We start from the raw sequence: 20,171 nt of genomic DNA, 5'->3' as shown, positions 1-20,171 counted from the left end.
AAAGTTGCTAAAATACATACCTCAGAACAGTAGTTCTACAAAATGCTTTGAAAAAAATAAGGGAATTCTTTTATGTGATAATTTTTGGAAATGCTGCATAATAAATCCTCCTCTTGAGAAGAGAAATTGCATATTAGCTCACTAAAACTATGAGAAGTCTTACGATAAATAAACTGGTTTTACTTTGTTTGAGCCAGTTGTGTTTCAAATAATAACAAAATTTCTCAGAATGCTTTATCTTTGCTAATAACACTGCCTCTAGGGCATCACATAGAAATCTGTGTAATAGAGCAAATTGTTTTCTTCCAGAAAATTTAGATGCTTAAGCATTTTACACGTAGGAAAATAGACTATATCTGCTATTAGCTATTTCTCTCTTATTTCTGAATTTTTGTTATCCACTCTTTTATTTCAGTGTTTGATTTTCTAATAATTCTGGTTCTATATGGCTACAATAAATGTAATAAAAGATCTGAGAATCTTAGGCCAAATCCATGTAGTGTTCTACTGCTTTTAACTTTTTTCTTTTCTGTCTGAATAATTACGTTCTGGAGGATCTTATAGTGTAAACTCGATGAAAATACGCATCATCAATATAATCTGATTAGATGCAACTGTAACACTATAATTAATTCTGAATAATTTCACATTTTAAAACAGCATAATTAGAAGCACAGGGGCCCCTTCCCTCTTGTCTTTCATAAAGTTGTTTGCTTACTTTGTACTAGCTTCAGTCTTACCAAAGAACCATTTACCAGAATAAAGAAAAAAATCACCCAGAGAGATAAACTCTGTTTCTATAAAATAAAGGTATTTTCAAGAGTCTTTAAAATAAGGAAGCATTTTTTATTCCAACTATAAAAATAGTACAAGTTACTGTAAATAAGTTTAAACAATAGATAAATATATAAAATGTAATGTCAAAGTCCCAGGTAATCCCCTGCTAATACCTACTTACTACTTTGGAATTCCTTGGATTTAAAAAATATGTGTGTGTGTCTGTATAATATATCTGTGTGCATATACAGATATAAATAAATACACTATGGTGATAAAGATTAATTATAAAGCTAATAGATAACCATAAAAAAGAGGTTGGAAACTGGGCCTCTTTTTATACTCTGTGACCCATTTTTCTGAGTGTGGAAGCTCTGAATGGTAGCTGCCATTTCGATATGCTTTCTAGTTTCTTTTGGCAACAAAACGTCAATTTTTTTGGCCTTAAAATCCTCATTTCTTGACAGGTGCCCATCAAAACCACATACTTTTCCCTCAAATTTCCTACAACATTTCTAATTGCTTCAGTCTTCTTAGGACGTTTTGTTTAGTCTAGCTATCTTCTAAACTTCAGTACGATGACCCCTCTCATGAAAAAGCACTACAGAAGCCTCATGTTTATTTATTATTTGAACATGACTCATGAAGGCATCATTCAAATCTCTGAATGCACTCACTAATATATTCCATAACGAACATATATCCGTAGGTGTTTTTATATTCTGATAACGTCTTCATGTGCTCAGCCATCTATACTTAATGAAAAGCTATCACTTTTTCCCCTGGCAAATTTCAAACATCTGTGGAGCTATCTAATGCACAGACATGAACTTTCTCTGTGACCTTGGACAATCTTGTTCTATCTCCTGAGTGTATAGATCTATGGCATGGGGAACATTGTATTGCAGATCACTTTTCAAGAACATTATAATAATTAGAAATTGTGAAGAGGTTCGGATTTATCAACCTAAGTTTGACTATTTTAGAGATACCAATCATGCACATTATGTGTAATCATGTACATTAACCCTTCTAAGCCATTAGGTAATTACTCAACATGTACCACGGACTGCCTTATTGACCCAAAGTGGGGGGTTATACCCTTCCTCGGTCCCTGCCTGTCTCCTCTGCTCTTGTCTTCCCCAGCTCTCTGCAGACTTGTGTGTGTGAGGCTGCAGACTTGAGACAGGCAAACCTTAGCCATCCTCAGGCATTGTCCCACTAGTGGGTTTTGTTTGCCTCTCTCCCTGTTGGGCTGTCCTGAGAGTTACACTTCTTGAGCTAAACCACAGAATTCCTACATTTTTACCTGAGTCATTATTGCTGAGTCTGACCTTCTCTGCATCCAAAGCCAACTACTGAACACCCTTATTGTTTCTCGAATTGTGCTTTATGAATGAGCCAAGATGAGGGCATCCTCATACCTTCCTTTCCCATCCTCTGCACTGTTCTCATTCTAACAAGGGGATGCCTGCACCTCAGTTTCCAGTCTTGAGACTCTTTCTCTCTCCCATGTCCTCCGCATGCCCCAGTTGATAAAAATGGGAATCTACTTTGCCCCTGTGCTAAGGTCCTGCTTGGGTAATCTACGCAGATCCCTTTTGAGCCTGGGGCTTCTACCCTTCTTGCCAGTCATCCTGTTTTAGGGCCAAAGGGTAACCCCTCATGGCTACCACACAGCTGGTCCCTCTCCTCTTGAACTGATGTGTCAAGTGTCCAAACCTCCCTGGAAGTCTGGGAGTCAGCTCTTCGACAGTCTCCATTCTTGAGTTCTATCTAATTCTTGGACGGATCCTTTTGATTCTCTGTTGTGTTCTGGTCTCTAAATGAACCTGAGATTTCTGTTCCCTTGAGCTCTTGGTCTGTGGGCATCCAGGCCTGCTTCATACAACCTGCCACCCTGCTAATGGATGGAAGCTGAACAAAAAGTTCTCTGAACAAACAGGTTTAGAAAAAGCTCTGGTAAGAAAGTTTCTCAGGTTTCCTTTTTTGTAGGACTTATCTAAGCCTTTAATATATTAATATGCATCCATAGAGGTGAAAATAATATACAACTTTTCCGAATAAATTTGCTGAAGGAGTATTTTTTTCCAAGAGTTTCTTAAAGACCTAGAACAAAATGTGTTCTAGGAAACATATTTTGAAATTGCTTTTTTAGAAGATTAGACTAGGGAATCCCATGGTCTCTTTCAGTTTTATAGATTCTGATTCAATGATTCACAAGAACTATTTTGGGGGAAAGTGATCAAAGTGGGAAAATCTGTTAGTGTTTAGTTTAACTCTGTCCAAGGAATAGAGAAGCACTGTATTTTATTTACTAGGGAGTTGTTTTCTATGATGGAGCAGGGAGAAAGCAGAAAACTAACATTCTTTTATTTATTCAATCATTGTGAGAATATTTATTGAGACTCACAATGTGCCAGGCATTATTCTAGACACTGGAGTGTTAATGATGGATAAGATCAGTGCTCTCCCTGCCCTCAGGAATCTTAGAGAAATCAGCTAGAGCAAGCCATCTAGTATCTTTGCCCTGAGTCTGTGCATCAAAAGTCTCATTTTTAAGTTTCCTTTAGAGTTTGAGTTCTTAAAGTTTTGAGTACATCTCTTTTTGTAATAAACTGGATTCAGACTTGTCATTCTTCTATAATTAAAGAAAATTGGTGAAGTTACATAAGCAAATATTCATAAGCACATAGTATGTAACAGGTATACATACACAGAAATACATACAAACTGTATACATAGATATGACCAAGACAATTTTTTTATCTGAGGCTAGAAATAAAATGCTACTATTGAAATATATATATATATACATATATGTGAGTTTCTCAGAAAATTGTCCAGAACACCTATATTAAAATAAGCAAGTGTAATTGTGAAAATGCAGATTTCCACTCCAGATATTCTAATTCAGTAGGGCTCAGGAATATGCATGTTAAACTAATGCCAAATAACATACTTATGCACACTAACATTTAAGAACTTCTGATATTGAGACTCGGGGGTGGGAGAGAGCTGGAGCTTGTCACCATGTGACCCTAGATTGGACAGACGGATTCACATTGGCTGGAGCAAGGATTGGTGGGGGAAAAGGCAGGCACCCAATCTCCTCGTGGGATAATGTACAGAAGGTACCTGATAGACAGTAAGTTCAAAAAGTGTTAATTCTCTTTCCTCTGACATGCCTCAAAGAAAACACAATCAACAGCTGAGCATGCCTGGGGGCTTCTTACTGTTTCCTCCTCAGTTTAGTATATTTTATTTTGTTTTCATGTGACCTCACTTGGGAGGAGATCCCCAGATTCTCTCCAGAGAGATGGGAAATCCCTCCTAGTCTAATTTATACCTTGACTTTATTATATGTTTTAAAATTAGATATAGGTACTGATAAAAATTCAAATAGCAGAGTACAGAGGCCTGTGGGATTTTTCTTCTCACGTTTCACAAAAAATTTAACAGCTTACTGGTTTCAGATCAAAACTCTAGAAGCCTCCATCACCACATTTCCTGTTTGTAACTGAACAAAGTACACACAAAAGATTTTAAGAAACAGAAGACAGAAAAAACTGAGGTACAGATAAGACAAGGTTTACTGCCACATTGCTTCTAACATAACAGAGCAACATTACTTAGAAAAAAAGTTTGTGGGAGCATTTTTAATCCATCCATTTGCCTATGGCTACATAAGGATTTTTCTGAGAAAAGAAGCATGACAGGTAAGTGGCATTTTAAATTCTTTTGTTCAATTCCTATGCCTAAGAATTTACATAGTAATTTCCACGCCTCTAGCAAAAAGACACTTAAGGTTTGGAAAGTAAATTAGTTTACAGAATTATTTTTTAAATGTGGGATAACTTTTACCACAATTAGAACATATTTTGAAATATATTAATAAGCATAAATTGACTACTTTCTCTTAAAAAGTTGGACAGTGTTTTATAATATAAAGCTAGTTGTAGCTATCCAGCAAGTGTTCCTTGATAATCACGCCATTTAAAGTACTTATTTTTAAAGGAACTTTCATTGACCATGCATATTCCTCTTTAATTTAGTTTAGTTCTAAAGCAGGTTAGCAGTAACAACATTCTGGGATTAACATGTATACACTGCTATATTTAAAATGGATAACCAACAAGGACCTACTGTATAGCACAGGGGACTCTGCTCAATATTATATAACAACCTAATCAGGAAAAGATTTTGAAAAAGAATAGAGACATATATACCTGATTCACCTTGTTGTACACCTGAAACTAACACAACATTGTTAATCAACTATACTCCAATATAAAAAAGTTAAAAAAAAATAAAGCTCGTTAGGAGTAACAACATTCTAATTCCTTGGATTTTAGGCGCTATTTTATCTTCCCAGAAATCAATTCAATCATCAACTTTCAGAGAAATGACAATTTGCAAAGACCAGTGAAAATCCCATCACCTGTGGAATGGACTAGGAGAGCTGAATCCACATTGATTAGCCGAATGTCTGTTCCACATTGACTATCATCTATCATTCCTCCTTTATTCTTCTATGTAGTTTTAACTTCCTTAAAAAGCATCTTTTTGTAATAAGAGAAGACATGCTTATTATATAAAGTGGGAGAACTGTGAAATATATATGAAAAAAATTTACATAGTTTTCATCACCTTAGAAAAATAAGATATTATGTTGTATTTCCTTCCAACTTTTGCTTCTATATATCTTCATGGTTTGCTTTTCATAACTGAAATAATAATGTAAATAAAATCATATGTTCAGCTTTTTCACTAACATTATAACCATCTCCATCTTTATGATAACTTCTGCTTAGTTGTTTTACATGAATGCACAAAGTGACATCTTTTGTGTTATAGTTTACTTAGTTGTTTATTGTTAGACATTAATGTTGTATAGTCTTTTTATATTTTAAATGACAGAAAGATGAAAAACTCTATAGCTTTTTCTATATTAAGGGTTATTTTATTAGGAAAGATTCCTAGACATGGAATTACTAAATAAGAAGTTATGAACGCTTTAAGTCTCATTATAGCCAAATTTCTTTTCTAAGGCTGATACCAGTTCACTTTCATCCTAGAGTGTTTCTCCTTAACAAGCTGGTCTCATTTTAAAAAATCTTTACTAATTTGATAAGCACAACATGCTAACCCATTGTTTCATATGTTTTACTTTGATTATAATGAGGATGAAAATTTTTGCATGGGTTTTTAAACTGTTTATAATTCTGTCATTTGTGAATTGTCTAATTACATTTTTGCTTATAATTGTGCTAATAGTATTTTTAATATCAATATGTATAAGCCATTTATAAAGAGAATAGTTATTTTAATTCCTGTGAATTTGTTTCCCAGTGTTTTGTTCCATGGATTTTAAAACTGATTGATTGGATTAATCCCACAGGGAACATAAACTGATGTATGGTTTTCACAATTCTCTTTATATTTTCCAGGTACATATATTAGCAAAGAAAAAAAACAATTGTTCCCATTTTGCTAGTGCCCTGCAAGAAATGGACTTAGCAATACTATGAACAATTGCTATGAGCTGACAGTCATGGGGAACTTGGCAAGGGTGGGAAGGCCGAAGGCAGTGAATATGATGTTCAACTATTTCTCATTAATTAATTTTAAATTTGGAAGGGATGATAAAATTTCCTTCACACTATTTCATAGTTTATGTTTAGATCCCTTCAGGTGTTATACAGGAGCTCCTCCATTGTCAGTTAAGACCCACTTATCTCTTCCGCAGAAAAGATAAAATGTATACAGTATTTGCCATTAAAGCCTCATAGATCTTAAAAGCCAAGAAACAAAACCAAAAACCAAAAATCCTTAATGTGAAAGGAGAGACTCAGATTATAGTATTTTTTACATTAGATAGGTGAAGTAAAAAAGAAAATAAGTGTGAACACAATGGAAAAGTGAGATTATTCCTAACTGAGTAAAACAATGTATGAAAAGAAAAACCCAAGTCTTTCCTTTTCTCCGACCTATATGCCTTGTAGTCACTGCATCAATAAATGTGCCAGCATCATACTTTCTACTGTGTTTCTGCATTCACATAAAATCAATATTAGCTAAATCAAAGGCAAAAACAACTCCTTTGGGCTACCATTAAATTTAGTTTAAACAATGATTCACAATTTAGTTACACATCGCTGTTTTTCAAAAAAAGGATTTTCATTGTCTTTTCTCTTCCCGTAAGCCTCAATCACCTTTTGAGAACAATGAAAGCCTGTCTTTTAGAGACTAGATAGGACTGATTTATGAATCATCTTTTAAACTCAGATGTTCTTTAAATTAAAAATAGGTCAAAGACAGTGTTTCATCATTTAATTTAGGTAACATTTGACAGGCGATTTCAAGAAAACTTGACCCAGGAATGATTGCCACTTAAAGGTCACAGCTGTAAGAAATAAATATCCACAAATTGCTAGTTAATAATACATAAATAAATATTGGACTCTTTTCCAGGCATTTTTTTTCATTTAATTTATTCAGCATTCCTCAATTAAAAAGAAGAGAGAAAAAATTAACAGGCCTTCTTAAAACATTAAAGAAACATAGTAGTTACAGTATTTTGTTGGATGAAAGTTGCCACACACCCATGCCATCTTCAGAGGCTCTTACCAAGGTGCTTCTCCAATAGGAAACAATAAGTACACATACAAAATGGAGCAGCTACATACAGATAAAGAGAGGTTTGTCTACAGCAGGGATTTTGGCAGCACTTCAATCCCAGTAGGATTTCCCAAGTTTACCAATTCCAAGTTTAATTATGACAGAGTCTAGTACTGGAGGAATCATAACATACTGTCTTAAAATCTACCCTCCATCTTACTCCTGTATGTTCACTTTCCTCTATTAAATTCATCAAGTATTGGTTAAGAGGAATCGTGATGTACTAGAAAGAGGGGACCTTCATGTCACACAGGTGGGGATCTGAACTCCAGTTTTACAGCTGGCTTAGTGTGAGGGTCAGTGTTTTGCAAAAAGTCACACAGCTAGTAAGTGACTACACTCCTCTTTCCCTACACTGTTTGAAAACAGATGTTCCAAAGCTTCTACTACTGGCACAGGAGCTGTGCTCAGCCACTTCCCACCCTATCCCCACAGCAATTACTCTTTCCAACTGAGCCCAGAGAACCAAGGGGCACAGGAATTGAAATTCATTTACCATTCCTGTTTTCATCTCTCATTTCTTCATCCATATGATCTCTTTCAACATCATAACCTTGTCAGGGTAACAAAGAGCAGACATGTATCACTATCTTTCTTATACAGATATGATAAACCAAGATATCATTCACTTCTCAAATAACCTTCTATTCATAATAGACACTCATTTAAATTTGGCAGTTTTCAAATTTTGCATTAAAAACAGTATCTTATTAACTTGAAAGCCTGGGACTAGATTTGAGAATCTCTTCCAGTGATTAGTCCACGACTCTAATGCCTTTTGCTGATGGGATGATGGGGATGGATAGTGGTGGCAGAGGCTGTGTGGACAGTGACAACATGCCACATCAAAGAGTCATCAAGAATGTGCCTAGTTTGACACCAAACGATCACCACAGTAGGAAACATTCATTTTATGAGTAGAATCCATGGGGATTGTAATATCAGAGCTTTCATGTTGAACTTTCTAGGGTGCCTAAAATAAATATACACATTCATGGAATGCAAAGAAGAGATGGTCACTGCTCTGAGAGAGTTCACAAGCCAAGAAAGAGAAACCATCAAGGGAAACCATATTCTATATACTATAAACTCACACACTTGTCTCAGTTACAGATCCTCTGAAGGAGAAACAATTAAGGAATTATATGTATTGCTTTTCTGTTGTTAATTATTTAAGTAAAGGCTCATGTACGAATCAAACCTGCCAGCAGAAAGACATTACATTTGCTTAGCTGGGTTTCCTTCCAGAGTACATGTAATTGTGAATTCCAAAGACAGCGCCTGCCAAGAACTTTTGGCTTTAAATGAGTCAGAGGTCTTATAATTAAACCTACTACTATTAGCCCCGATAGTTGAAAGCTGTTTAGAATCTTAAATCATGGTTTTCCTAGCTGTCATTACCTCACTAACAACTTCCCGATGCTTTTGGCTTTTTAACAGTATAAATAATTACATTAAAATTGTGTAGGAGTTCTTTTTAAATTGATAAAAGCTATGTAAATGAAAGTAATTGCAATTAATGACTAATGATACTAAAGATTGCATTTGTCGGGCAAGAATTTTTAGATACTTCGCACACGCACTATTATAAGAGGGACTGTCTGTATTGAATAGATACCCACATGGGGCTAGAGTACTTTCCATACTACATATGGAAAGTAACTGGGTAAGGGGAGGTACAAAGTATGTGTGTGAGTGTGTCTATGTGAACATTTACACAAATCTACCATTCAAGTTGAAAGTCTCCATCATTTAGCTATTCAATATCTTATCTGTGTGTTTTGTTTTGTTTATCAAAATGGGGGCATTTATTGTTGTCAATCAACAAATTATGAAAGATACCAAGAATGTGATGAAATACAAAGCTTCTAAATGAAAATCTTCCTATTTGTAACTCAGATCACATTACAAAAGAAAAATATCTTGGAAAGCAGAAGGGTTAGAAAGGAATCATAGACTCCTAAAAAGAGAGGAAAACTGGAGACCATGCTAAACCAACCCCCCACGTTAGAATTTAGCCTGTGTTTTAAAAGGCCTCCAATTGATTATGTAAAACAAATTTACTGTTACAGCAAAGACAAAACTCAGCCCTAAAGGAATGTGCAGTGTGGTCCATGTTCTTACCTTGGAGTTGCTGACATATTTCATGAAAATTATTAATACTTTCCTAAAGCCTTTAGTGTAAGTGTAGTCTTGTGATATTGGTTTGGTTATTTCTTTGTAGCTGAGAGGAAAATTATCTTCTTGTAGCAATTAATGGACTAATACAACTTTTCAGTGCACCCTTTAATTAAAAAGGAGAAAGGAAAATTTCTAACTGAAATATAATTTTTGTGAATGATAGGATAATTTCTAGATAGAATTAGTGTAATTTTTAAAATGAAATTAGGGCTTTCTGCTTACTGCCTTGAAGTACACCTTTTTATTTTTTAATATTTATTTATTTATTTGGCCTTGTCAGGTCTTAGTTGTGGCATGCGGGATCTTCACTGTGGCACGAGAGATCTTTCATTGTAGCATGCGGGCTTCTCTCTAGTTGTGGTGCAAGGGCTCTAGAGTGCACAGGCTCAGTAGTTGTGGTGCACAGGCTTAGTTATCCCACGGCATGTGGGATCTTAGTTCCTTGACCAGGGATTGAACCAGCGTCCCCTGCGTTGGAAGGTGGATTCTTAACCACTGGACCACCAGGGAAGCCCTGAAGTATACCTTTTTATACGGTGCTATATTTTATTTACCCAACCACAGTATATACTAAATACTAGATGCTGTGAGAAATGGAAAAAAACTAAGTACGAAGGAGATTGATTTTATTAGTTCTCCCAAGGGTAATAAATTCTAGAGATTTGTTATAATTTTCTATGTATTTATTTGCTCTCTTACCCTTCCCCCAGAAAGAGTAGTATTAGAAGTACACAGAACAGTATAAAGGACAACCAAATAAATCAACACAAAGAGAAAATAAGGAGCAAGGTGTACGATTAGTTCACAAATATGACTAGCATATAATTCCTAGAGATTTAGTTAAGGTAGAGTGTGTGTCAGATGATACACAAGGCCAGACAGATGACCAGTGACAATATTCACATGGATTATAAGAGTAAAAATGTACCTGTTCTTGAGGAGATCCTCAGCTTCTTATACCTGATACCAAGTGATGTATTAAGCAATATCTTCTAGTCCATAGCATCTCTATAATTAATAAATTCAACAGCAAGTTTTGTACAGTTGGTTCTTTTTCTTAAAATGAGTTTTATTTTGCTCTGATAACAAAGACAGAAAACGCAGAAATGGAAGAGAACAAAAAGAGCAACAGAGAGTTAATTTTTATTTTCTGACTACAACCTGAAGTTTAGTTCTCTGTTGCTATTTTAGGCAGGTCATCAGCTGAGATGGAAGCAAGTTTGATACTCTCTTTAGAAATCTTGGGAACATAACTGGTTCATGTCCCAGTATAGAAATCATCGAAGCCACCATTTAGAGGTTGATGCAGGGAAAACCTACAGGGAGGGTCAAAAATCTCCTTCCAAAATCAGTCTTGCACCCTTTAAGCATGTGTATAAATGAATGAACAAATTCCTAAAATATGTCATGGGGATTTGATGCAATAATTCTAGACTGGACTATTTCTAAAGCAAGGTTAGACTTCACCTAATTTGGCTAAAGGTAAGTTATCAAAACATCCATCAAATTCTTAATTTTAAGGAGTGCAGCTTTTTGGTCAATGTGTTGTGTTCTTAGATAAGTTATACTATACTACTTTATATTATGGTATATAATTTCTAGGCTGAAAATAAAAAGAAATAATAAAGAACACCTGCCAAAAACAATAATTTGAGTTTTAAGTGCAGTAGTTAATCTTCAGTCATTCTCTCTCTGACAATGGCTAGATAAAACAATTTCATGAGGTTACTCTTCATTTATGCAGATAGAACCATGTTGTCAGCATATAGGAAAACATCCGTTTTTCTGTTCTCATAGTAGGAGAGTGTGCATTTAATACATAAAAACAAACATATTAGGTCTTTAAGGTAAAGGTTGAGGAAAAGAGAATGGAAGCACATCCCCATTTCATGCTTCTCAAAATTATTATGTGGTCTGTGAAGAGATTGTTTCTACTCACTCTCACTCTTACGTTTTATGCAAGCATCCCAGTTTTATGCAAGCATATATGTCCTAGAGTTGCAATAGAGTTCACAGCTTAGCTCAGCTAGTGGTATTTTCTAAATTTCTTTTTCTGGAGATTTTAATGACACTAATCAAACTTCTCAAAGACTGATTTTCTAAACAAGAAAATAAAATTTTACCTTTATAGTTGTTACCACCCCTATAAATCTAATCAGATAGCTAGCTGTTAGCTCCAACTGCCTTGTACCAAGTTTCCTAGGAAACAAATAATAATCATTAGATTTTTTTTTTGGCAATATAGATTCTGGGCAGAGAGAATTAGGTTGTGGTCAATGAGTAGTTTCACCAAAGCTACAGCGAGCACTCTTCTCACAGTGATCTGTTTCCCAGCTACTGGGAGATAGATAGGTCCTTTCTCAATACTACTAGAGACAAATGTAGCGGAATCTTCACTTGGTCTTTTCCTGGGTTGTGGATGTGTCTAGATGTCATACTTGATCAGAATCTTTCTGTTGGCCCTGGTTATTACATTTATCCTTCTTCATCCACTCTTCATTTACTTAGTTGGCACATGTTTACTGAGCACCTACTTTGTGCTGAATAGGTTGCCGAAATAATAGTGGGAGTCTTACTAATAGTAAGATAATAATAATAACAATAGCTACCATTTATTGAGCATCTATTAGTGAGAAACGCTATTCTACAAATTTCATTATATGTCTTAATGAATACCCATAACAATAGGTACAATGAGGAAATTAAAGAATGAAGATAAAGATCAATAAATCATTCTTTCTGTCCTTTGGGTAGCTCACAGTCTAGTGAGTGAGTGAGTGCTTCAGAAAGAAGGTACTTTTGAAGGATGACCAGGAGTCTGTCAGATGGCCAAGGGGGAAAGTATTTCAGGAAAAGGGGCAAATATACAGACATAAAGGCATGAAATGGTAAGTATGGTATCTACTGAAAACTGCAAGTGCTTCAGAATGATTGGAGCATGGTATATTATTGGGTGGATATAGTAGGTAATTCCTAAAAGACAGGCAGGAAACTTAAAGTAACATTTTGTGGAAATTACTCATGGTAAGGAAAGAAAAGTGTTACATCCTCTATGTTTAGGGCAGAGATAGGAGCAGGTACCTTCTCCTGAAGGACCTATGTCACAGGCTCCAAAGAAAAAAACAAAGGGACAACTTTCTCCAGAAACCATGGAGGAGAAGAGTGTATGGGGATCATGTGTGTAAAGATAGTAGCTGGGTTAAGAGTGGTGTTTGATGGAGCAAGGATTAATGGAAAGAGCCATAAACATAAAGTCAGGGCCAACTGAACTAATAGGAACAGAGGCCAAATTGACCTAAGCAGGGTCTGCTTAGTATTGTGTTTTAAAATATTGGCCTTCAAGACACCAAAATTCTTTGAGATGTGCATGTACTTTGATCCAGCAATTTACCTTCAGGAATTTTTACCTTAAAAAAAATTAAGGTTGGGTGTATAGTTTTAGCTAAAGCTAGTCATCACAAGATTTCTTATATAACTAAAAATCAGAAGCACCTTAAATGTCTAATGATAAGGGAATGATTAAATAAATTATGGAAAATCCATACAGTGGAATAGACGGCAGCTAAAAGAAATGGAAGGATATTTTGCTTACAGGAAAAGACCCATGCTATAAAATTATCAGGGGAAATGTAAATAACAGTAGAGTCAGTATAACTAAATCCTATGCCTCCGACCATAAGAACTTCTACACAGAAAATAATAGTAAGTTTGGAATTGTATTAACCAAGGTGTTCACGGTGATTGTCTCTTGATAGTAGGATTAGAGTTGATTCTTATCTTTTTGTTTTGCTTATCTGAGTTTACTAATTGTTTTTAACTTTGAACATGCATGATGTGTATAAGAAGTCTGGCCTCTTTGTAGCAATTAAAGTTCATTTATTTCAGTGTCACCAAACACTGACTGTAGAGGGTGAGTGATGAGAGTCTACATTTGGCTGAGTGAATAACCTAAAATGGTAGTTGTAACATACCACAATAGAAAATATAGTGTGCACTCAAATTGCTTTAAAATGTGAATGAACTTAGAACTGTATCTAGACTGTGGGTCCTTAAGGGACATACACAAGGAAAAGAAAAGAAGAAAACTCTTTAATAATAGAATCATTAATTTAATCATTACTTTAGTAACAGAAATCAGAAATTAATGACCTTACATTGTGACAGCAAAGAGGGAAACTGAGACCCATGTGGCAAGTGAGACAGCTTGCTGGCCCGATTGTTCACCATGATAGTTAAATCAACCACCTGAAAGGGGTTATTATCAACAGGAGGTGGGGAACAATCGAGCTCTGAGAGTTTGCCTTAAAAATTTGCTTTAACCCAGCAATTTTACTCCCAGGAACCTTTCTCCAGATAAGTCCACATACATGGAAAATGTCTATCCAATGGAGTTTCTTGCGTTATTGTTTGTAAGAAAAATGTTTTAAAAATCAGAATGTCCATCTTAGAGAATTGGGTATATAAATTATATTACAGTAACACTACGAAATTCTATGCAACCACTAAAAATAACATACTAACATGGTAAAAATCCCCCAAACACAGTGGTAAGTTTTTTTAAAAAGGCTAATAAGTGTAATATTATTGTCCCATTTATGTTTTAATAGAGGACCTTAAATGTTATTCTATATTTGATGGTTGGAATTTTTAAAATTTATACTCAGCAGGCACTTGTTTTTGAAATAAACAATTAGACATAAAAATCAAATCTAAAAATATATGCAGTATCATATAACTAGAATTTTTAATATATTTTAAATAGTTTATTATATTATAGAATTCTATAAGTATTTATGGGATTATGTTCATGATGAATAAATTAGGCGCCTCCAAATGTTAGTGTTTTTAACCAAATTAATTGGTAGCTCTATTGCAGAAGATAAAAGACTACTCAAGTCTTCTCAGTTTTATTATACTTTATGAAACATAAAAATTCCCTTAAAGAAAATAAAACCACTCATTCACTACCATTATCAGTTAACTTTTCCCATTTATTAATTCTTGAAAAATTTTTATAAATCCTGTAGTATATGTCTGGCACAGCAGAGTAGACGGCAGAAATGGTCCTATTCTCTGTGGAGCACATAGTATTTTGAACATCTAACTACATGGTACAAAATTAAGGAGGTAGCAGACATTAGTAGACAGAGTTTCTGGTGTTAAAAGAGACACAAACTAGTTCAAACAAAAGCAATGTACAGGTGAATAAGTGATATGCAAATTATATGCATATATGTATATGTACATCTATATCATAAATATATATTTTATATATTTAATCACCACTATGCCTAACTATGCTCATTTAAAAATAAATGATGCCAATAAATAAATAAAGCAACTCAAACACATAGAGGGCAGTTCAACAACCACTGCAATGTCAATAATTCAAAGAAAATTAACTCAAATGTCAAATCTGAGATTCAGAAAATAAGTAAAATAGAGCAACACAAAGAACAGCTGGATTTACGGAGTCTTTATTTGATGGTTTAAAGACAGGCTAGGGAAGTAAAACTAATTTCCCTCCTATTAAGATTTTGCCTCTTCTGCTTATCGTGTTTAACGTATTTGGATCTCTCTGAAAGGGCTTATAATGTTCTAGGCAGTCACAGAGAGGGAGTTGGGACTATGAAGGAACATAATCTCTATCGCAGCTATTTTCACATTGCATTTCTAATTATGTGCTCACACATTCACATCCCCAACTAAACAGAGTTCCTTGAGGGCAAAGATTCTGTTTTCTTTACCTTTGATTCCCGAATATAGGGCATAGCTCCTGGCACAGAAGACATACTGACTGAATACATATAGTACTATACAATCACAAGTTATTTTTCTGGGGTCAGTATTCACATGGGTACACGACTACTAAGATAATTAGCCGAATTTTATATATGTATATAACTATATCTCATATTTTATAATATATTTACAAATATATTTGTAATTAGTCTAATTATCTTAGTAGTCACTCATATATGTGTAAAGATTGCCATAGATAATCAAGGGCAACTGACAGGCGATATCCCACAAAAACCCCTTTACAGCTCAGGAATGAAAAAAGAGGCCTTCGCAGAGGGGAAGAGCAAAATCAACCCTCCATTATCTGCTCATGGAGCTCTAAATAGTAGGAGAAAACTCCTTATGGCCAGTCTTGACAAAACTGGGTTACTATTATTCCAGTATTATTGTTTTATCCCAACACACAGTGTCCTACAGTACTGGGATTAGTAGAAGGTGATAAGTGTTTCTCCATAATAATGAAAGCATGTATTCAATATGACTACAGACAAAGGATTAAAGAAAGGGGAAAAGTATAGCCTATTATGACGCTGCATAATTTGGAAGTTCTTAATTTTGAACCAAAGTTTTTATAACCTGTCACTATTTGTCAAATCTTAGTAGCTAGACTAAAAATGTCTTCCATTTCATCTTTACTAAGAATGTGGGACACTTGCTTCCTTTTACCCAGGAGGGAAATTGAATACCCATTTTGAAACCTGTAAAAAGCCTTTGGCTGTCAATGCTAACTAATTTCTTGACAGAGATTTGTCCTTTGTTGTGAATAAACACAGTGGTTTTAATTGTGGGAATACCTAGTTCAAAACAAATGAGTAAGCAGCTACTATATTAAGCGTGTGTTTGCTTCTGTTCACAGAAAACTCTGAATGCCAGTTTTATGTCTGGGCAATTCTAGCCTTCTTGGGTTTAGCTCTGACTATATCGCTTATCTTCAACATTTCCCACTATGTGGAAAAGCAGCGACAAGGTAAGACATTTTCAGAAATAGCCATATGAAACCTGCTTGAGTGGAGACTGAGTCACTGGAAAACCTACAGAATAAGACGATTTTATGAAATGTTATTCAATAAGATATTTTTATCTGTAGAAAATCTGTTCGGTACATTTTTTTCACGCTGAGGGTTCTCTTAATTTAAACATGTAATCATGTTAGAAATGTACACAGACTCCCAATTTTAGCTTTATCTGTACTAGAGGGTATAGCGTAGGAAGGGATTATCCTGGGAAAATGTATTTTTCCATCTTCCTCCTCCAGTTGAACAACTCAGGAAATTGTAGCCTATTCTGGAGCATCTGTAAAGGTTCTTTCTGGTGTGTGATGAGAAGAGTGAAGACTAGGTCTTTAAGGTTCCACTCAAGTCTATTCAAACTTCTCAGCATCAGTCAGGGCCTCTAGAGTGCAGCAGGCTTGGTTGGGATCAGAAGGGAACTGGAAAAGCAATAGACTGAACCACGGGCTTTTTATCAAACACTCCCAGGGACTAGGATCTGCCACCGACAGCTTTTCTTTCCATTAAGCTGGGCAGAAGTTTTAACCACGTGGCTTTCACCCTCTTGTGCCATGACTGAATTAGTGTGGTGCCCATCAAGTGGCACAATATTTGCACACTGTAGGCACTCAACATAGGTATGTATGCTGAATACAATGACGGGTGAATGGAGGAATGAAAGTTCAGCTATTTCTTGGAGTGCTCTTAATATTCTAGAACAAAAAACTCTTGGGGGCAGGACATTTAAGTGGTAAAAAAAAATAGAAAAGAAAAGGTAAATACATTTTCGTTAAACAGATGAAAATAAACAAAGCAAAGTTAACAAAACTAAGTTACGTACATGTGTCCAAGAAAAGGTACATGAAGCTAAATTAGAACAATGGTCAGATTCCAGAGAGAGTCCTTGATCCACTTAAGAGTGTCTTAAGTGTTGAGAACGCTAACGTAAGGTATGAAGAAGGCATTATTGTCATACAGATTTGAAAAAAAAAAAAAAAGATGAGAGGCACTAGCAAATGAAGTGACATGGCTGAGGTCTCACATCTATTCAATACCAAAATCAAGGATAAATGCTCAGTTTTTCTAATTATCTGTTTAAAACAGTTTCCACCAGCACATGCTACTTTTACACTGTTGACCAAATGTCCTCAGCCAGAAACCCAACACTCTTAGGCTCTCTATTATATCATTTCTATGCCGAAGATGAAATTCCAGGTAAGCAACACATTTTCATTAGCAACGATTTCAGTAGTTATTTTATATTTTCAAATATTTTTCAGACTAACAAACTTTATATGTCACTGCAAGATGACCCATCAGACATCTTCTAAAAAGTTTCCTTCCTTTATAGAAAGAAGAGAGCTAAGAGTAGCACTTTTCTTTGTATAATAGCTTAAGATGACTACATTTCAATTTTTTTATTAAAATATTTTATGAATGCAGATAATATTGTCACCTGAATTAGTAAAAGGTGAATTGAGAGCTGTAAGAGATGAAATAATTTAAGGTGGGAACCAGGACAAGAATAATTATCTGAGCGAGTACTTCACTCTTCCTTGATTCTGGCCGAAATCCTCTGGAGATTTGTATGAGGCCAGGGAACAAGTGGTTTTATGTGTTTAACATAAACCCAAATGTTTAACTTAAATTTTATTTAGCAAATTTGACCTATTTACTTTCAACCTAAATAGTCCTTTTTTTTTTTTTTTTTTTTTTTTGCGGTACGCGGGCCCCTCACTGCTGTGGCCTCTCCTGTTGCGGAGCGCAGGCTCAGCGGCCATGGCTCACGGACCCAGCCGCTCCGCGGCATGTGGGACCTTCCTGGACCGGGGCACGAACCCGTGTCCCCTGCATCGGCAGGCGGACTCTCAACCACTGCACCACCAGGGAAGCCCAATAGTCCTTTTTTTCAGCCCTATGATTGCATTGAATTGTGGTCAATATGTATGTTTAGAATCACTTTTTATCAATGTGATCAAGATCAGGGCTGGTCTAATTTTACTGACTTATTACTTCTGCCCAGAACTATTTGGCTGTACCAGTCTATTCCAACACAAGGTGAATAGGTTTTCCAATTCTCATTTTTGGTTGTTTGTGTATTGGAATTTATTTACCCATATTCATACCGTTTTGCTACCATACAAAATTTTGGGGGGAGTTATTTGCTTGTGATGATTAGTTGACCACTGTTAAAAGACAGTTGCCTAACTAAAAAAAAAAGCAGGTTTTGTTTTTGTTTTTTTTTTTTTTTTACAAAGACAGATTTTTTTTTCTTCTTTCTAATAGTACAAACCCAGGCATGCTATACATGACTCTATTGCCTAAAATCAACAGAGTGGGAAAGAACGCTTAAAAAAAACAGGAAATTGTGAATTACATTTATTGATGTACTTTAAAGAATCAATTTCAGTTCCCTCAATTGTTTTTAAAATCATGGCTTTTGAAGTCAAGCTGACCTGTATTAGAACTCTGTTTTCAATATCTACCTGGGAGAACTTGTCTGAGGAAGGTAACTTCTCTGACTTTCAGATTCCTTATCGAAAAAATGTGGAAAATACTATCTAGACCATAGAGTTCTTGTGAGAAGTATGTAGATACCTTAGCACAGTGCTGAGGATTTAGTAGGTGGATCCTGCACAGGGTACAGCCCACGTCACTGTTCCTGGTGGCCCTGGTGCTTCCTTTTTTTGCTCCTTCCACAAATGTTTGTTAGAGGTTTACTATGGCTTCATTTAATTTTAATGTCTGTTATTTCAGTGAACATTAGTTTCTCTGGCTTTTTCACCCCTCACACCGTCCGTAAACTCTCTAAGCCCTCTCCAGCTCTCACCCCATTTCCTGCCCCCGTCTCTTTATTATTTAACATGTCTGTACAATAACCTGAGTTTTAGTGATAACGGTTGTGTTCAAGTCACATACAGGTTCATTTTAGAGAGTTTTCTGTAGGCTTCCATGGAGTTGGTTCTAAATATTAGTCTGTCTCAAATTAATTTATCTGAGCAGTAAAGAGCTAAAGACTTCTCGAACACATACCTCTTCTGTTCCCTCACCGACTCCTTCATGGTAATCTTATGCCCTACAGATGCATATGAGCCCAGTGGACTGCCCTGCTGCAGAGCCCTGCCTCTCCCTTTCTAAGGATGGTGAAAAAGACAGAGATGCCAGTGGGAGGGGGAGAAAAAGACACCTAGAGAGAGGGGAGTGGAGACATGCCAGAGTGCTCCAGTCTCCACCACAGCCCTCTGATGCTTAGGCCCCTCACTGCTGCACTGCGCCATCACTCCCACCAGCCAAAGACACTACGCCCTCACCCAGGTCTGAGCCAGGTCCAACAGACTCTGTCTGACTACTCCAGGCAGGATGAAGTGTCCAGCAGGGGAGTCACAAGTTTCAGCATTTGGGTCAAGTATAGGGATGGAGTGCTATCTCATACCCTCATGTGCACCTTCCCATCCTTTTAGGACACCCTCTTTCCCCCACACCCCACCCCACCCCCAATCCCCTAGACCTGCAATCTGCTAGGAATTACGGTACCACCCACTTCCACAACCAGGACTTGGGTTGGGTCATGGGTAGGCTCACCCCCGAGCTCATGGATCCAGGAAAAAACAAACAATAAATGCTGGAGAGGGTGTGGAGAAAAGGGAACACTCTTGCACTGTTGGTGGGAATGTAAATTGATACAGCCACTATGGAGAACAGTATGGAGGTTCCTTAAAAAACTACAAATAGAACTACCAT

The 20,171-nt window shown here is 35.9% G+C and overlaps 1 protein-coding gene across 1 annotated transcript in view; it reads left to right on the top strand.

Moving 5' to 3' along the window:
* Positions 1-13,464: 13,464 nt before the first annotated feature.
* The window catches only part of TRAT1 (T cell receptor associated transmembrane adaptor 1), a 29,869-nt gene continuing 23,162 nt past the window's right edge, over positions 13,465-20,171 (top strand). Inside the window, exons 1-2 of the mRNA XM_024120324.1 lie at positions 13,465-13,549; positions 16,298-16,408. Coding sequence (XP_023976092.1) covers positions 13,465-13,549; positions 16,298-16,408 — 196 coding nt within the window. The remainder of the gene's footprint in view (positions 13,550-16,297; positions 16,409-20,171) is intronic.

This window comes from Physeter macrocephalus, chromosome 1 (assembly GCF_002837175.3).
Source record: "Physeter macrocephalus isolate SW-GA chromosome 1, ASM283717v5, whole genome shotgun sequence".
In the NCBI taxonomy this organism is placed as follows: Eukaryota; Metazoa; Chordata; class Mammalia; order Artiodactyla; family Physeteridae; genus Physeter; species Physeter macrocephalus.
This window is presented reverse-complemented; position numbering and strand designations above follow the sequence as displayed.